The 14636-nt window shown below is 49.8% G+C and overlaps 8 protein-coding genes across 8 annotated transcripts; 3 read left to right on the top strand and 5 right to left on the bottom strand.

Annotated features, from left to right (window-relative positions):
- Positions 1-1662, bottom strand: VFPPC_10047 (HET domain-containing protein; the record flags this gene model as incomplete). The annotated part of the gene is made up of 1 exon (XM_018288487.1): positions 1-1662. The coding sequence occupies one exon, from the start codon at positions 1660-1662 to the stop codon at positions 1-3; it is 1662 nt and encodes a 553-aa protein (XP_018137916.1).
- A 972-nt stretch (positions 1663-2634) lies between these two features.
- On the bottom strand, positions 2635-4385 carry VFPPC_10048 (coenzyme A synthetase; the record flags this gene model as incomplete). Its single annotated transcript, XM_022428687.1, has 4 exons — positions 2635-2745; positions 2816-3687; positions 3759-3795; positions 3852-4385. 4 exons carry the CDS (start codon positions 4383-4385, stop codon positions 2635-2637), a joined length of 1554 nt encoding a protein of 517 aa, XP_022284054.1.
- Positions 4386-5184: 799 nt separating this feature from the next.
- VFPPC_10049 (2-dehydropantoate 2-reductase) lies at positions 5185-6360 on the top strand (the record flags this gene model as incomplete). The annotated part of the gene is made up of 3 exons (XM_018288489.1): positions 5185-5210; positions 5269-5335; positions 5386-6360. 3 exons carry the CDS (start codon positions 5185-5187, stop codon positions 6358-6360), a joined length of 1068 nt encoding a protein of 355 aa, XP_018137918.1.
- A 92-nt stretch (positions 6361-6452) lies between these two features.
- Positions 6453-7307, bottom strand: VFPPC_10050 (hypothetical protein; the record flags this gene model as incomplete). Its single annotated transcript, XM_018288490.1, has 1 exon — positions 6453-7307. One exon carries the CDS (start codon positions 7305-7307, stop codon positions 6453-6455), a length of 855 nt encoding a protein of 284 aa, XP_018137919.1.
- Positions 7308-8103: 796 nt separating this feature from the next.
- VFPPC_10051 (dihydroxy-acid dehydratase) lies at positions 8104-10026 on the bottom strand (the record flags this gene model as incomplete). The annotated part of the gene is made up of 3 exons (XM_018288491.1): positions 8104-8891; positions 8939-9559; positions 9615-10026. The coding sequence occupies 3 exons, from the start codon at positions 10024-10026 to the stop codon at positions 8104-8106; spliced, it is 1821 nt and encodes a 606-aa protein (XP_018137920.1).
- A 293-nt stretch (positions 10027-10319) lies between these two features.
- On the top strand, positions 10320-11129 carry VFPPC_10052 (short-chain dehydrogenase reductase sdr; the record flags this gene model as incomplete). The annotated part of the gene is made up of 1 exon (XM_018288492.1): positions 10320-11129. One exon carries the CDS (start codon positions 10320-10322, stop codon positions 11127-11129), a length of 810 nt encoding a protein of 269 aa, XP_018137921.1.
- A 105-nt stretch (positions 11130-11234) lies between these two features.
- VFPPC_16817 (Ser/Thr protein phosphatase family) lies at positions 11235-13129 on the bottom strand (the record flags this gene model as incomplete). Its single annotated transcript, XM_018294570.1, has 2 exons — positions 11235-12873; positions 12948-13129. The coding sequence occupies 2 exons, from the start codon at positions 13127-13129 to the stop codon at positions 11235-11237; spliced, it is 1821 nt and encodes a 606-aa protein (XP_018137922.1).
- Positions 13130-13795: 666 nt separating this feature from the next.
- Positions 13796-14443, top strand: VFPPC_10053 (hypothetical protein; the record flags this gene model as incomplete). The annotated part of the gene is made up of 1 exon (XM_018288493.1): positions 13796-14443. One exon carries the CDS (start codon positions 13796-13798, stop codon positions 14441-14443), a length of 648 nt encoding a protein of 215 aa, XP_018137923.1.
- Between the last annotated feature and the right edge of the window lie 193 nt (positions 14444-14636).

Here is a 14636-nt window from a genome sequence, read left to right as displayed (position 1 = left end):
TTAGATCTCTGCCTTCCTTTTGTAAGCGGACCAAGTTCTCATGATGCTCAAGAAGTTTTGTACCACCCTATCCATTTCTGCCGTGAGATTGATGGTGGTCATGGGCAGCTGTGGCATTATCTCCGGCAGGATATTAACCGTGGTCTCCGATATAATCTTGAGAGTAACACCGAGATTGATGAATCCGTTAGTTGCACAAGTGTATTCGTATAAATATTCCCTGACTATGTCACGATGGCTCGTCATATACTCAATGGTGCTGTTCCTATCACATATCAAGACGCAACAACGTGGTGTTGTAGCTGTCGGTTTAAATCCGAGAAGCACAACAAAGTCCGGAATGTTCATGGCGTCCGGATCAGGGTAGCGAAATCTAGCCCATATTTCACCTTCATAATCCCTGTCTGACTTGATTCTCCATGTGAACATGGACGAGTCCTTGCACCAAGAGGTTTGGGGGAACACTTCCACCAATTCGAGTTTGGCTTGGGCAAACTTTGCTTCGTCGTAAATGAAGTACCGATCTTCACCGCCGTCGGCAGATTTGTCTTGGACGTTATTAGTGATATAAACCAGCTTCCGTTTGTTGTCGAGGGATTTGACCTGACGGCTACGCCAGAGGGACCCATGGGCTCGGGCGTACTCGCCGGATGGCAACAAACAAAGGGGGATCTCAAGACTAGACTCCTCAGACTCTTGCAGCTTGCAACCAAGAAGCCCAAGGTACGTTTCGCCGTGAGAGTGACGCAGCGGCAGGCTAATTCGGATGCCTCCAGCGGCAACGCTAATGGTCTCGAGGCACGGATGAGGTTCTCGGACAACAACATTTCCGGAATTTGCGAACTCGGATGGCGCCACAGCCAGGATTCTAACAGTTCTCTGCTTCTTGAGTAGAGAAACAGTTATCGTATCAGTAATACCCCATGCCAGAATAGAATCGTCCCTTGTGTGCTTTAGAATTTGTTCCTGGAGACGGAAAAAGGCATGATCCCCGCCCTCCCCGTACACTAACGGCATCGATATATTGAAGATGCCAAGCAGACAATACGCCGTGTCTTCTTTCCTCTTCGTTTCTCTCCGTGCTGCCCAGGACATCCGCTGAGCTACGCATGCGGTCTGTACTGAAGTGACACCAAGCAACACTTCGCTTGGTATACCCGTAATACTGCTGATCGTGCCATGTAATTTAGCCTTGGTTCCTAGATAGTTCCATCCCACAGTGTAAAATTTCATCTTTTTAGGTGCAAGAAGCTCCTGTAAGGTCCAGCCTCTTTGAAACCATCTGCTACAGCGGTAGCCAGACTGGGGGAGGCGAGGCTTGTCGTCGTCCGGAACATCGGATAGGTAGACAAAACAGATAGACGATTTTCTGTACCATCTGAACATGGAGTTGATGGCCTCGCTAAGTTCCACTAGGTTCGTCTTGTCTATGCAGCAGGTATCGATCCAGGCGTAATGTATTCCCTCCAGCTTTGCGCGTTGACAACATCCCCGAAGTTTGGCCCATCCAGGGCTACGTTTATCGACTTTTCCATCTCTCATCCCGATATAACTAAGTTCGTCGGCATCGTCACCCCAAGTATGGGACAGAATCGCGTACGGGGGGGCCGTGTCTTCCGGAAAGCTTTCCAACTCCCGTGTCGTGGTGTTAATTAGACGCATCTTGTTGCCAATTTAGTTGAAGAAGTTTACCCGGAGTCTTACAACTAGGTTCGCACGAGACCAACACGAATCGAGCTGCTTTTGTTACCGCAGTCACATCGCAAGAGAGGCGGTGGGAGGACATGGATCGGATACAGATGCCACAGAAGCTTTGGCTTCAAAGCGTCAGCGATAAACAGTTTATAAGTTGGCACGGAAAGTTACAGGAAACGATACGAGATCAAGTTTCCTTTACCAGAAACCAGAGATTGGGGGGCATGCGAGGGCACAGCCGCGCAATAAGTGTAACAATGAGGCTGAGTGAATGGCCCAATACACGGCCCAACCCCGCTCAGCTGACTTGGGAATAATGTTTATGATTGGACTATATGGCTATCCAGTCAACTGTAAACTACGAAAGCTGTCCAAGAGGTCAAGTACAGTGGGGGGTCAGAAGTATTTAAACAGGGAAAGGTATCAAATATCGCGTTGTGTGCTGAGGCATATTGACCTCTGTTAGTGTATACTTGGATATGTTTAAAAACATTGGACCACAGACTGTAGGTAGGTTTTACTCCAGGTTGCCGAAATGGGCGCTGGTGAGAGGCATGCTGAGATACAAAATCAAGGCTCAAAACCAAGTTCCGAGACAGACAAGCCGAACTCCTTCAATGAAATTCATTCTGAATACATCTCTACGGTACCTTCGCCTTATTCGAACCGTAATATTCTGACGGCGTCCATCTAACTACCTTTACCTTGTACTTCCAGCTTCGGGGACATGTAACCAGTGGCGATCTGCTTCGACAACATTGGCTGTCGGATGGTCGAGGTGGTCTTAGTCATACAAAGCTATACTACAATGCACTTGATTCTTACGACAAATTCAATGCGCTATTCCTCACAACTATGGCTGCTAAGTCCATGAAAAGTGACAATTTGAGTCGCCAAGGCTACCAAACCTAGCATTCATAAACACAATACGTAAGTGTACTATGCAACCTGCTTCATGAATAGAAGTTCACCAGTTAATATTCTGTCCGCAATCTTTCGACGTTGGAGCTTTCCCGTCGCAGATTTTGGAAGTTCATCAATAATCCACACCTAATCATCCGCAATATCGTTAGCATTGACCTTCCCCAGAGGCAGTAACGGCTTCATGCCACCCACATACCTTCTTTGGCACTTTGAACTTGACAACTTGCTCTATCATCCATCTTTTTATCGACTCTTCCGATATTTGTTGTTTCTCTTTAGGAACAACTGCCACTCCAATATCCTCACCATAGTGACCCGGGTCCGGGATAGCAAATGTGACCACCTCCGCAATATCGGCATGGTTCATCAACGCACTATCCAGCTCAGCAGGGCTAATTTTCTCACCTCCCTTGTTAATAAGTTCCTTAATGCGGCCCGTAATAGATATATAGCCATCCGAACTCTTCTTCCCTAGATCACCAGTGCGGAAGTACCCGTCGGCCGTAAAAGCTGAGCGATTGGCCAGGGGGTTATTCACATATCCTTGTGTTACGTTCTCTCCTTTCACACATATCTCTCCTTCTTGTTCATGCGGAACCTCGTCACCGTTATCATTCAAAATCTTCACACTCACGCCTTGTTCGATGCCTACACTGCCCATAATTCGTTTTCCTGGTGGTAGTGGATTGCTGCACACTTGGTGCGCCGCCTCCGTCATGCCGTATGCTTCCAGGACAGGGGCTCTAAACGTTGATTCCATTTCTTGAAGAGTTTTAGAAGAGAGATGTGCAGAGCATGAGCGAATGAAGCGGATAGTTGGCATTGGATCTGGCTGTGGGACTTGAAGCAAGATGCGGTGGATGGTAGGAACCGCAGTATACCAGTTTGCTCGACATGCAACGAAGTCTGTCCAAAACTCAGAACCAGAAAATCTCGGGGGCACGACTACCGAACCACCGGCTGATAAGGGAGCAAGAAGGCCAGCAACTAGTCCGTGGACATGGAATAGCGGCATGACGAGAAATCCGCAGTCCAATGGTGACAGTTGGTACGTCGCTCGAACGTTGTCTGGATGATGATTAGAGAATTACCTGAACAAGAAGAGATGTCGTCCTCTAGCTTGGTGATTCGGGACTTACACATGGTTCGAGTCAAATTTCTATGCGTTAAGGGAACCTTTACATTTTCTCAGCACATGTTCACCAGAACAAGTATAGGGAGTTTGCTCTTACAGCTTTAGGAGTGCTAGTAGTTCCACTCGTGTGAAGGAGAAGCGCAATATCCTCCGGCTCTACGGTTTCAATTCTCTGCTGCTTTCTCTTATTTAACGCTCCAAGTTCCTTGATCTGTAATGTTACAGTTTCACCATCCAAAGCACACTCAGCTATCGCTGTGTGACACGCCTTGGCTGCCTTTATCACATGGTCGTTGTGATCGAAACATCCTTGTGGAACAAGAATCAAGCTTGATTGAGAATCTCTGAAAAAGAATTCAAACTCATGCTGTTTGTAAGCTGGACTTAGAGGAGCAGCAATTCCTCTCTGTCGAGTTATTGCCAAAAACGAAACAATAAACTCGTAAGAGTTGGGCATGACTATTGAAACGACATCTTTGGGAGATATACCCAAGTCGGCTAGATTAATCTGAATATCAGACACATTACGGTTCAGTTGTTCGAAGTTGATTTGCAGAGGGTCTGGTTTTCCTGGAATGGCGATTGCGTTTGCTGTACTTGAAAGCGGAAACGAATTTGTTAATGTCGCCATATTGGTCACAAGAACACAATAGCACAATGAAGCCGATTTCACGAACAGAAGAGGTTTCTGACCACATATTTCTTTTTAAAGTATTAATATCAATTTAACTAAGACTTATTCGTCCACTTATTCGTTCCAAAGTTCATGTAGGTTTACATCTTGAAGCGGGCATGTCATAGTCCCCAAGACTGTGCTCATCGGACTTTTCTCGGGGCTCATGCCGAACCTCTTTCGCGTCACAATGGATCATTCCATAGGAGTAACATGTGAAATATATAGCTACTTACATGTGAATAATTGTCGGATAAAAACCGAAAGCACGGAATGAGTATGTTCTTCCCTCGGGGATCATTCGGGGTTGTCACTGGTTGGCATCTTGAGGCTCATTAAGGTGCTGCGTAACGATGAGCCAGTTCGGCAACCATCACCAAGCTGAGATTCTGGGAAAGCCATCATTGACAAAAAGAAATAAGTCATCTCACAATCTACTTGCAAAGTTGACCTATCAATTGAATGCCAATCAGCCACTCATTGTTGATTTGACACCGCGTAATATTGCCGTCTCAAGGAAGCCATGTTTCCCACCAACCGCAATATAATTCAACCACAGATCTATTAGCGATACGGTTAAATTCGGTATTCGGGCTTTATTTAATCTAGATTGCAAATGCGGGGAAAGAAGGCAATAATTGCCGTTAATGGATATAATGAGAACGTCTCGGGAACACGGAGACTACGTTTCCCAGCTGTGAGCAAACCCGAATCATGCCCCTTCGTGTATCATTCCTGGCATCAAAGAAATCCCAAAATGGCCGATTTGATCGATGAAAAGCAGTGTGTACATCGTCCGGCTCGCATTACCCCAGAAAACCTGGCTAACAAGAGATGATAGACATGTACATATTCTCTTCGTTGGTGCAGGAGCAGTAGGATGCTTCTATGCATCACTATGTCACCATGTTAGCCATTCCATTGCCCACATATCCAAATTCAAGCTCATACCTTGTAGCCCATAGAGAACATCCACGTTTCTTTGGTCTGTCGTTCAAACTACGCCGAAGTTGCCAGGTTTGGCGTTAGACTAGAGACTCGCAGTTTCGGTGCCTATCAATTCAAACCACATGCTGTCTACAAGTCAATCGACGATGCAGCAACCTCTTCAGCATCGCCAGTCCATGGATGGGACTATGTCATTGTCACCACGAAAGCTCTACCCGACCTCGCTGATACCGCCAAAGACATTGAGCCCGTGGTAACCAAAGCAGCACAGGGAAAGACTTCAATCGTTTTGATTCAAAACGGCATCGGCATAGAGCAGCCATATCGTACCAGATATCCCACCAATCCCATTGTAAGTGCCGTGACTGTCGTGAGTTCCGAGAAATCCAGCACTGGCGTGATACACCAGAACCGATGGACCAGGGTAAGCATGGGCTCCTACTCTGATGGATTAGGCGGACAAACTCCTGAAATGAGAGAGCTTTCCCAGGTCGGAGAGGCGAGTGCCCGCCGACTTGCTCACATTCTACAGGATTTCGGTAACGTGCGGGATGCAGAGACCCATGATGAGAGGAGCCTGCAAATAATTCGCTGGCACAAGATCTGCATCAACGGATCTATGAATCCGTCGGCCGTGCTATCGGGTGGTGTTGGCAACGCGGACATGGTTCAGGATGAGGAACTGCGCATCCATCTCAAAGCGTGTATGGATGAGGTCTTCGCTGCCATTGCTCTCATCTTTGGCGATGTCCCTTCTCATCTGGCGCAACCGGAAGTGATTCTCAGGAGTATAGAACGAAACAAAGGCGCCAAACCGAGTATGTTATTGGACTGGGAGGCCGGTAGACCGATGGAGCTTGAAGTGATCCTAGGCAATCCCGTTCGCATTGCCAGAGATCATGGGTTGGACATGCCGAGGTTACAGACGTTGTATGCTTTGTTGAAGTCTGCTAGCAAAATGAGATCAAGGCACAAGGGTAACTGAAAGTACTTGCAGTTCATTATTAGCTATTATTTACCTCTGGGGTTATCGTTACAAACCATTATTCTATCGATGCGCTCTACAAACCCGAATCATCAAACCATCAGCATGCCAAGTACCAGCCCAATGCCAGCATTAACACTCAACCCAGCCGCGTCCGACTTCTTATCCCCGCTGCTCCCACTACTCCCACTACCAGATGTGCTCGTACTCGCAGGCGCAGAAGTTGAAGTCGGTCTCCCCGTAAACGTAGTCGTTGCAGGCACCACTGCCGAAGCAATACTACTCGCCGCAGGCTTAACATCCAGCTCGCAAGGGGCCAAATCCGGACTCTTATCTGTGTCCGGACAAAACGTCGACGACTCGGACTTGATTGTCTCGGCCAGCCCACCCACAGGGCAGCCTTCATACTTGGCAATAGCATCATGGGGCAACGTCGCCCCAGGCTGAATCGTAAACGTCACGTTGCCCTGCTTCCTTCCCACGCCACTTTGAATAAGCGTACCGCCGTTTGGCAACTTACGACAGACGGTCCAGTAGAAAAACGTCCAGGTAAGGGTGCAGCGGTCCGAGTTGGCCCTGAAGCTGCCAAAGGGCCCGTCCTTGTTCTTCAAATAGTCTGGTGAGGACTCGTACAAAGTCTTTGTGGAGTTCAGCACAAAGTAGGGTTCAGAGGGAATAACGGCGTTGTCATAGCCGTTGACGGTGGACGAGCCGTAGAGGGTATGGTTAACACAATCTACGTTCCATCGGAGTTGCGAATCGTATGAGAGGATGGCGGGTGCGTTTCGATACCCAAATACGATGGGGAATGGCGACACAACGGCGTAAGTTTCGTTGCGCGGGAAAACAATGGACATTTCGCCTGACGCGGGTAACTTGAGTTCCGCGCCGAGGACTGGCGTCAGGGCCACGAGCGCAGCTCCAACGAAGCTTTGGAGTTTGCCCATGGTGATGACGATCGATGTTGTTCTAATAAACGGCGTTTTGTTCTGGTAAGTTTTCGCCTCGGGATCTCAAAACGAAACCTTTTTCGGCTCAGGGTTGTCACTTGGTATTTGAATGCGACTCGATCGCATGCTTGTCCTCCATTCGATCGCTCTGATGGCCTATCCTGGCTGCCAAGAATCGTCTTTGCGGCTGAAGTTGAAATGAGGCCCATCAGGAGTTAATGCCCATTGGCTAGTGACGAGTTTGTGGCGCGAGGTTTGCTTTAAACTGGGATAGTTAGCTTGTCAAGCATGTGGTTTACTAACGAGATTGGGCTAAATCTAAAACAAAGTGTCCATCATTAACCCCAGACATACACGTTCTCAAAAAAAAATGTCCGCTAGGTGATTTGGACAAGCACAGGGAACGCGAATACAGAGACAGTCTTGGTTATATCCGTTGACACATTTACAGTGGGGTTCAAAGGGTTAAACTTTAGAAAGGGTATCCCATATCACAGGTGTCCTAGCACATATTGAGAAGTGTTAGTGTATACTTGGATGCGGGCAAATACCTTTACCCCAGACGGCACTCTGTACATCCTACAGTTCAGTCATTGTCATCTTATCACAGGGATCAGCATCTTGTTACAACTCGACTTCAACATCCAGGCATTCCAACTTTAGAACAATTCTTAACCATGCCGCTGAAGCAATAACTAGGACATATTATCTCTATCTTACCATTGACACTCGTACCAGCATAATCTACACTCAAAACCCATCACCAACACATAGCTACACCACCATTACAACATCAACCCTTCTCAGCAACCCCAAACGACCCCCCAGCAGTAAGAAAGTCAAAATCAGCCCCGAACTGAGCCTGATTCACAGACCTCAAATACAACCCCCGATATCCCCTCTCCCTCCCCCTACGCTCCCATTCCCCATCAAGACTCTTCTTCCGCTCCAACACCCTCCTCGCAATCTCCTCCTCCGAAATCTCAACCCTCAACACCCTCTCCCCCACACAACAGGTAATCACATCCCCGTCACGCACAATCCCCAGCACAGACTCCGGATCCGCACTCTCCGGCGAAACATGCAGCACAATCGTCCCGCCAGCCGTGCCGCTCATACGGCCATCCGACACGCGCAGCATGTCCACTACTCCCTTCTCCGCGAGCTTCCGCGGGATGGGAATCAGTCCTGCTTCCGGCATGCCGGGGTTGCCTACGGGACCGATGCTCTGTAGTACGAGTACGCTGTCCGGGGTGACTTGCAGGTTTGGGTCGTCGATGCGTTCAGCCAGGTCTTTTGAGTTGGCGAAGACGACGGCTGGGCCGGAATGGTGAAGCAGTCGCTTGTCTTTGGAGGCGCTGGCTTTCATGACGGCTCGACCTGGGGCAAGATTTCCCTTTAGTACGACTAGGGAGGAGGAGGGGTGGAGAGGGGATTCAAGAGTCTGGATGCAGCTGAGGTGTTGTGGTATTGGGATAGGGGTTTGAAGGGCCAGTTCTTGACCGAGAGTTTTGCCCGTGTAAGTCATGGCGTTGAGGTACAGAAGTGGTTTGAGCTGGTGAAGAAGCGCCAACATGCCCCCTACGACTGTCAGTATGATCACTCTGGAATTGTAGAGGCGAACTCACCAGAGTTGTGAAAATCAGTCATGTAATTCTCCCCACTAGGCTTCAAATCCACCAACAACGGCGTCCGCCTCCCAACCTCATCAAGCGTATCGAGCGTCACCACACCCGCCACCCCAGGATGCCGACCTACAATCGCCATCAAATGCACCGCCGCATTGGTCGACCCCCCAATAGCCTGCAACACCGTCATAGCATTCAGAAACGACTCCCTGGTAAGTATCTTCTGCGGCCGCCACGCATCCACGTCCTCACACGCCCGGACGGCATTCCGACCCGTCTCCTCCGCCACCCGGAGCCGCGACGACGACACCGCCGGGGCAGATGCACCCGCCGCAAGGGGAATGAGCCCCAAAGCAGCAAGGATACAGGCCATGGTGCTGGCGGTCCCCATGACGCCGCATGTGCCTGACGTGGGAGCCAGTTCGTCGTTCACCGCGGAAATATCCTCCATGTCGATCTTACCTGCGCGGTACTGCGCCCAGTGGCTGCGGCAGTCGGTACATGCGCCTACTCGAGTGCCTTTATGTGATCCCGGCATCATGGGTCCTGTGACAAGGGGTAGAATGGGCTTATTCGCAGACAGTCCGCCCATGAGCTGGGCAGGAACAGTCTTATCGCAGCCTATCATAGCGCAATTAGAACCATCCCTCGGGAGTCCAGTGCATCAGGGACATACCACCAATAGCAACCACAACATCACAAGGCTGCGCCCGAATCATCTCCTCCGTATCCATGCTCATCAAATTCCGCAAAAACATGCTCGTCGGCGCCGAGAAGCTCTCATGTAGACTTATTGTCGGGAACTCAATCGCCAGTCCGCCCTGGAGCTGCACGCCCCGTTTAACCGCCTCCATCAGCTGCGGAACATTGGCGTGGCACGGGTTGAAGCCAGAGTAGGTGTTGATGATGCCCACTTTGGTTCGGGAGAGGGCATCTTCGCTGTACCCCAGGGCCTTGATGAAGACTTTGCGGAGGAAGAGGCTGAAATGGGCGTCGCCGTAGGAAGTGAGTCCTTGACGGAGGCCGGTTGCTGAGGAGAGTGGCTTGGCGAGGTCGTAGTCGGGGTTGGGGACTGACGCGTCTTCCATTGTGTATTGCAGTGTGCCTTCAACACACTTGCTTGTTATGACAGACGAGAGCATCTCTAGAAATCATGGGATGGTGTGATCTTATAAGTCGCACAACCAACCAAGCTACCAACGGACAACCTCCGCATTACGACATCTCATCCGTGTGGGGCACGGACTTCAACTCCGGCCGGCCACAATCCAGGCGGGGCCGAATCACGGACATTCTCCGTCTCCGTCTTGTAAGTCAACCTTCTTATAAGAAGCCGCCCTCAGCACTCACAACACATTCAACCCAACCGCAATGAAGCAAAATGTTCCGCTTAGACGGTAAAATCGCCCTAGTAATCGGCCTCGGCCAAACCGGCCCTCAAGGCTGGGGCATCGGCGCCGCCTCCGCCATCACCCTCGCCCGCCAAGGCGCAACCATCTTCGGCGGCAACCGCACCCTCCCATCCACAGAGCGCACCATCCGCGCCATCCAAGACGCAGGACAAGAATGCGACGTCCTCGAAATGGACGCCACGTCCTCTTCATCCGTGAAATCTCTCGTGGACGCCTGTCTCGCCAAACACGGCCGTATAGACATTCTCGTCACGAATGTCGGCCACTCGCAGCCCGGTACGGCCGCGGCCATGGACGAAGAGACATGGGATGCGCAATTGCAAGTTAATCTCAAGAGCGTGTATCTTGCGTGCCACCATGTGCTGCCTGTAATGGAGGCACAGCCCACGGGTGGTAGTGTCGTTTGTGTGTCGAGCATCGCTGGTTTGCGATACATTGGCAAGGATCAAATTGCGTATAATACTGCCAAGGCGGCTATTCTGCAGTTTGTGCGTGCGACGGCTGTTTCATACGCATCTCGTGGGGTGAGGATTAATGCGGTGGTGCCGGGGCTTATGGATACGCCTTACACGAGAATTCTGGCAGATCGGTTTGGTGTGGAGGGTGGTTATGAGGCGTTCAGGGTGACGCGGGAGAAACAGGTGCCCATGGGGAGGATGGGGGATGCTTGGGACGTGGCGAGTACGGTGGTGTTTCTTGCGTCTGATGAGGCTGGTTATGTGACGGGGCAGAAGATTGTCGTTGATGGAGGGATTACAAGCTCAACCGGGAGGGCATGAACGCGTGGCTTGGCGAGTGTGTCGGCGGCACGGATTTGTAATGGAATACTTGTATTATATGATTTATATCTATGTCTCATTTATCCAATCTGCAGTCCGGCTGCCTCAACACTTGCGCGGCCAATTCTTGCTAATCCACTGGCTCAACTTGTAAGTCAGCGTGCCATCCATGTACACCTTGACATCATCGCTGCTAAAATCACCACCCGCAAACTTCAACGCCGGAATGATCCAGGGCTGAATAAAGTCAATAAAGACCAAGTCCACGGTTTCTGGGTCACCTTCTTTGGGGAAATTTATCTCCGTTTGGACGCAGTTGGGAGTGGCATAAAACGGAATTGCTTTATGAACTGTATCGTCGCCATCTGTGCCAATATCGTCCTTGGTGGTGTAGCCTCTAATGAGATCTGGCTCAACACTGCGCAATTCCAGCCTCTCATCACCTTCATTTTCCTCAGTCATGATTGGTGACTGGCCATGTTTTGATGTAAACATTAATTCAGGAATGGCCATGAATTTGGTTTCAGCACCATGAGTGCTCAGAATCTTGTCCGCACCATTCAGAATCGTAATGACCTTTTTGGCTATATTGTACGGCACGTCGGGCACATAGTTGAAGCCGCTCACAAACGGCGAGACAATGTAGGTCGAGTCACGAGTGAAGGGTCCTTTGAAAATGTCGAATCGGATGCCTCCGGTATTCATAATCGCCAGTCGAGACTTGTCCTTGCGCTTCTCATTTACCACCACATCGGGGAACACCTCGTCTTGGATCCACGAGTAGATACTGTCGTTGGCAGGGTACTGGGCCCGGCTCATCCACAGATCCCTAGGAGCGCAGCCGTAGGTTTGGTCGAGATTCAGCGCCTTGCGTGCGCGAGCAATCTGTTTGCTTACACGCTTGCCATCGTCGGTGGGGAAAGTGGTCTCGTTGAGTCCAGTATGATAGTACATGCCAAAGAGATTGGTGTCAATGTATTTGCGGCTGAACTTGAGCGATGCTTCTGCAGAGACATCATCAGTGGCCTTTTTCTTGATTCCATCAATGGACATGAAGCCGATGGTTTCGAAATACCGCCCCGAGGCAATGGCAAAAGCTTGTGAGTCGTATTTCACTGAGTCTCGCACATGAGCGTGGCCGCCAAAGAAGGCAATGGGAGTATGCCAGTTTTGCTTTCGCAAGGCTGTGAAGATGGTGCGGAATTCCTCCATCCGCAGGCCAACGTGGCCAATTACAACAAAGAGGTCTGCCTTTTCGCGCATCGCATCTTGGAACCATTTCTCTTTGATAGTCTCGGCGACGGGCTGCACAATAGTATTATTGGCATTGCCAGTAAAGTCAAACAGGAACCCAAAGGCTACAACTTCTAGACCCTGGTTCTTGGTCTTGAACTTGCGGTATCGCTGGGCCATGGGCTTGCGCTCGCTTGTTTGAGGGTCAATATAATCGAGGTTGGAGGCGATATATTTATCCTTGAAGTTGGGGACGGTCGTGTTCGCCTCGTAATCGGCCGTAGCAGCCTGGTACAGCTCGTGGTTCCCGGTGCAGATGATGTCGACATGTTGTTCTGCCCAAGCATCGTAATAAAACAGGCCTTTGGGAGTCGATGCGTCGTAAAGACCATTTCCCTCGACTCGGTCTCCCGTATCAACTAGCAAAAGATCGCTACCGGTGTCGTCGGCTCGCTTCTTCAGGTGTTGAGAGAATGAAATGTAGTCACCCCAGTCGGCCGAGTATTGCGGTCTGGCGCGGGTTAGTGTGCTGATGAGGGTACACGGAATGGTGTAGTTAGCCAAAGACACCAAAGACAGACTCACTCTAATAAATGGCCGCTCAGCCAGCCATGTGTGTCTGTGGTATGCAAAAAGTTGAGTTGACCCCAAGCCAAGTCACGCATCGGTGCAGCAACGGGCTTCACGGCTCCAGGCTGCGAAGCTCGAGTGACATGGACATGGGCGAGAAGGGCGAGGGAAGCGCCCAACATCCAAGTTGGCGCCATTATGGCGGCTAGCTATGTGTCAATCAGGTGTAAGTCATGGAGATTCGCCTGGTAGATGAAAAGATGGTGTTGATGAATGGGGGGAAGGGAGGTGAATGGAAGCTGATGAAGCTCAGCTCGACCAGATATGTAGCCGCATGCGTGCGTCATGTGCTCCCCCGGCTTGAGCATTGGTGCAGCTGACAGCCAGCCGCCGGGTGGAGGCGGTACCTGGATGGCTGGACCGGCACGGCCCAGATTGGGAATCGCAAAGTCTAGCCTACCCTACACTTTCATGTCTTTTTTTGTTTAACATTAAAAAGCACCACCTGGAAACACCCTAATTACAGCGGAATTTTATGAATAAATAATTAGGCGGCTTAAGTTTTATGAGACCAAGCGACAAGTGGTCACTTTGAGTAAGATCTGTCATAAGATATTGTAATGATCTGCGGCGCAAGTTAGAGCCATAATTTACTCTTAAGGTAATTGGGCTTTATCAGCATCAAATGATGCAACTTTATTTACAAGACAGAGTTTACCCATCAAAGCTAAGCTCGTACAATAGCTGCATAAGTCACGGATCTATCACATGACTCATTCAGCGCTCTAATATTTGTATCCCCCAAAACAAAACTGTGATTAAATTGGTCTCAACATCACGGCCAGGAGACGACACTTGACGCCATGTCCTCATGCACCTACAAACAACTTCAATGGGAACCGTCTTCCAGAGACCTCTTCAACAATAGAATCACCACTATAAAAAGCCTACGCAATGCTCTTCCAGACTCAACCTTCCTTGCGATTGACACAGAGCATGTCGCCATAACAAACGAAAAGGACCGCATCCTCCATCAAGTTGGCCTTGCGCATCTTCCAACATTACAAGATTCCTCTCAGACGGATACCACCAACCAGCCGTCTCTGCAAAACTTTTGCACCACAAACCAAATCCAAGCCTTAACGCTTAATATAAACATACCCAAAGAAGAATTAGATACCTTTATTTGTCTTAGGGGTGGTAAAAACATGCCAGCTCGCCGCTCTCACCGCTTCGGCCAGCAGCAACAAGTCAATCTTGAGAATTTAGAAGCCGCTATCGTGGATTTCATTCAGGGCTGCCCTCGCAAAAAGACAAACCTAGTGCTAATTGGATTTGAAATGGCGGCCGAATGGACATACTTGTACAAGGCTTTCCCTCGGGCCATGCCCTTCTTTTCGGCCTGGATGGATCTTCGTGACATTGTTCAAGACATCACGTCGTCGGTTGGGGTTATCCCCGGACTTGTATCTTTACTGCAGACCGTCGGATATCACTGGAAGGATGTTTAGCCCCCTAGAGGGAATTGTAATGGTGGCAATGCTGATAATGCTGGAGATGATGCAGTAGCAACGTGTGCTTTGGCGATTGCTCTTCTCTCGTCGGAGAACCAAGAGAAACTAAGATTTCGACAAGAATGCGGCAGAATGTCTCGACTCTTCACCAAGAAGAAAAGTTGGCGGGTTTCTAGGATATGGGATCTGT

Source organism: Pochonia chlamydosporia, chromosome 4 (assembly GCF_001653235.2).
Source record: "Pochonia chlamydosporia 170 chromosome 4, whole genome shotgun sequence".
Lineage (NCBI taxonomy): Eukaryota > Fungi > Ascomycota > Sordariomycetes > Hypocreales > Clavicipitaceae > Pochonia > Pochonia chlamydosporia.
The sequence above is the reverse complement of the archived record's forward strand: the minus strand, read 5'-3'. Positions and strand labels throughout refer to the sequence as shown.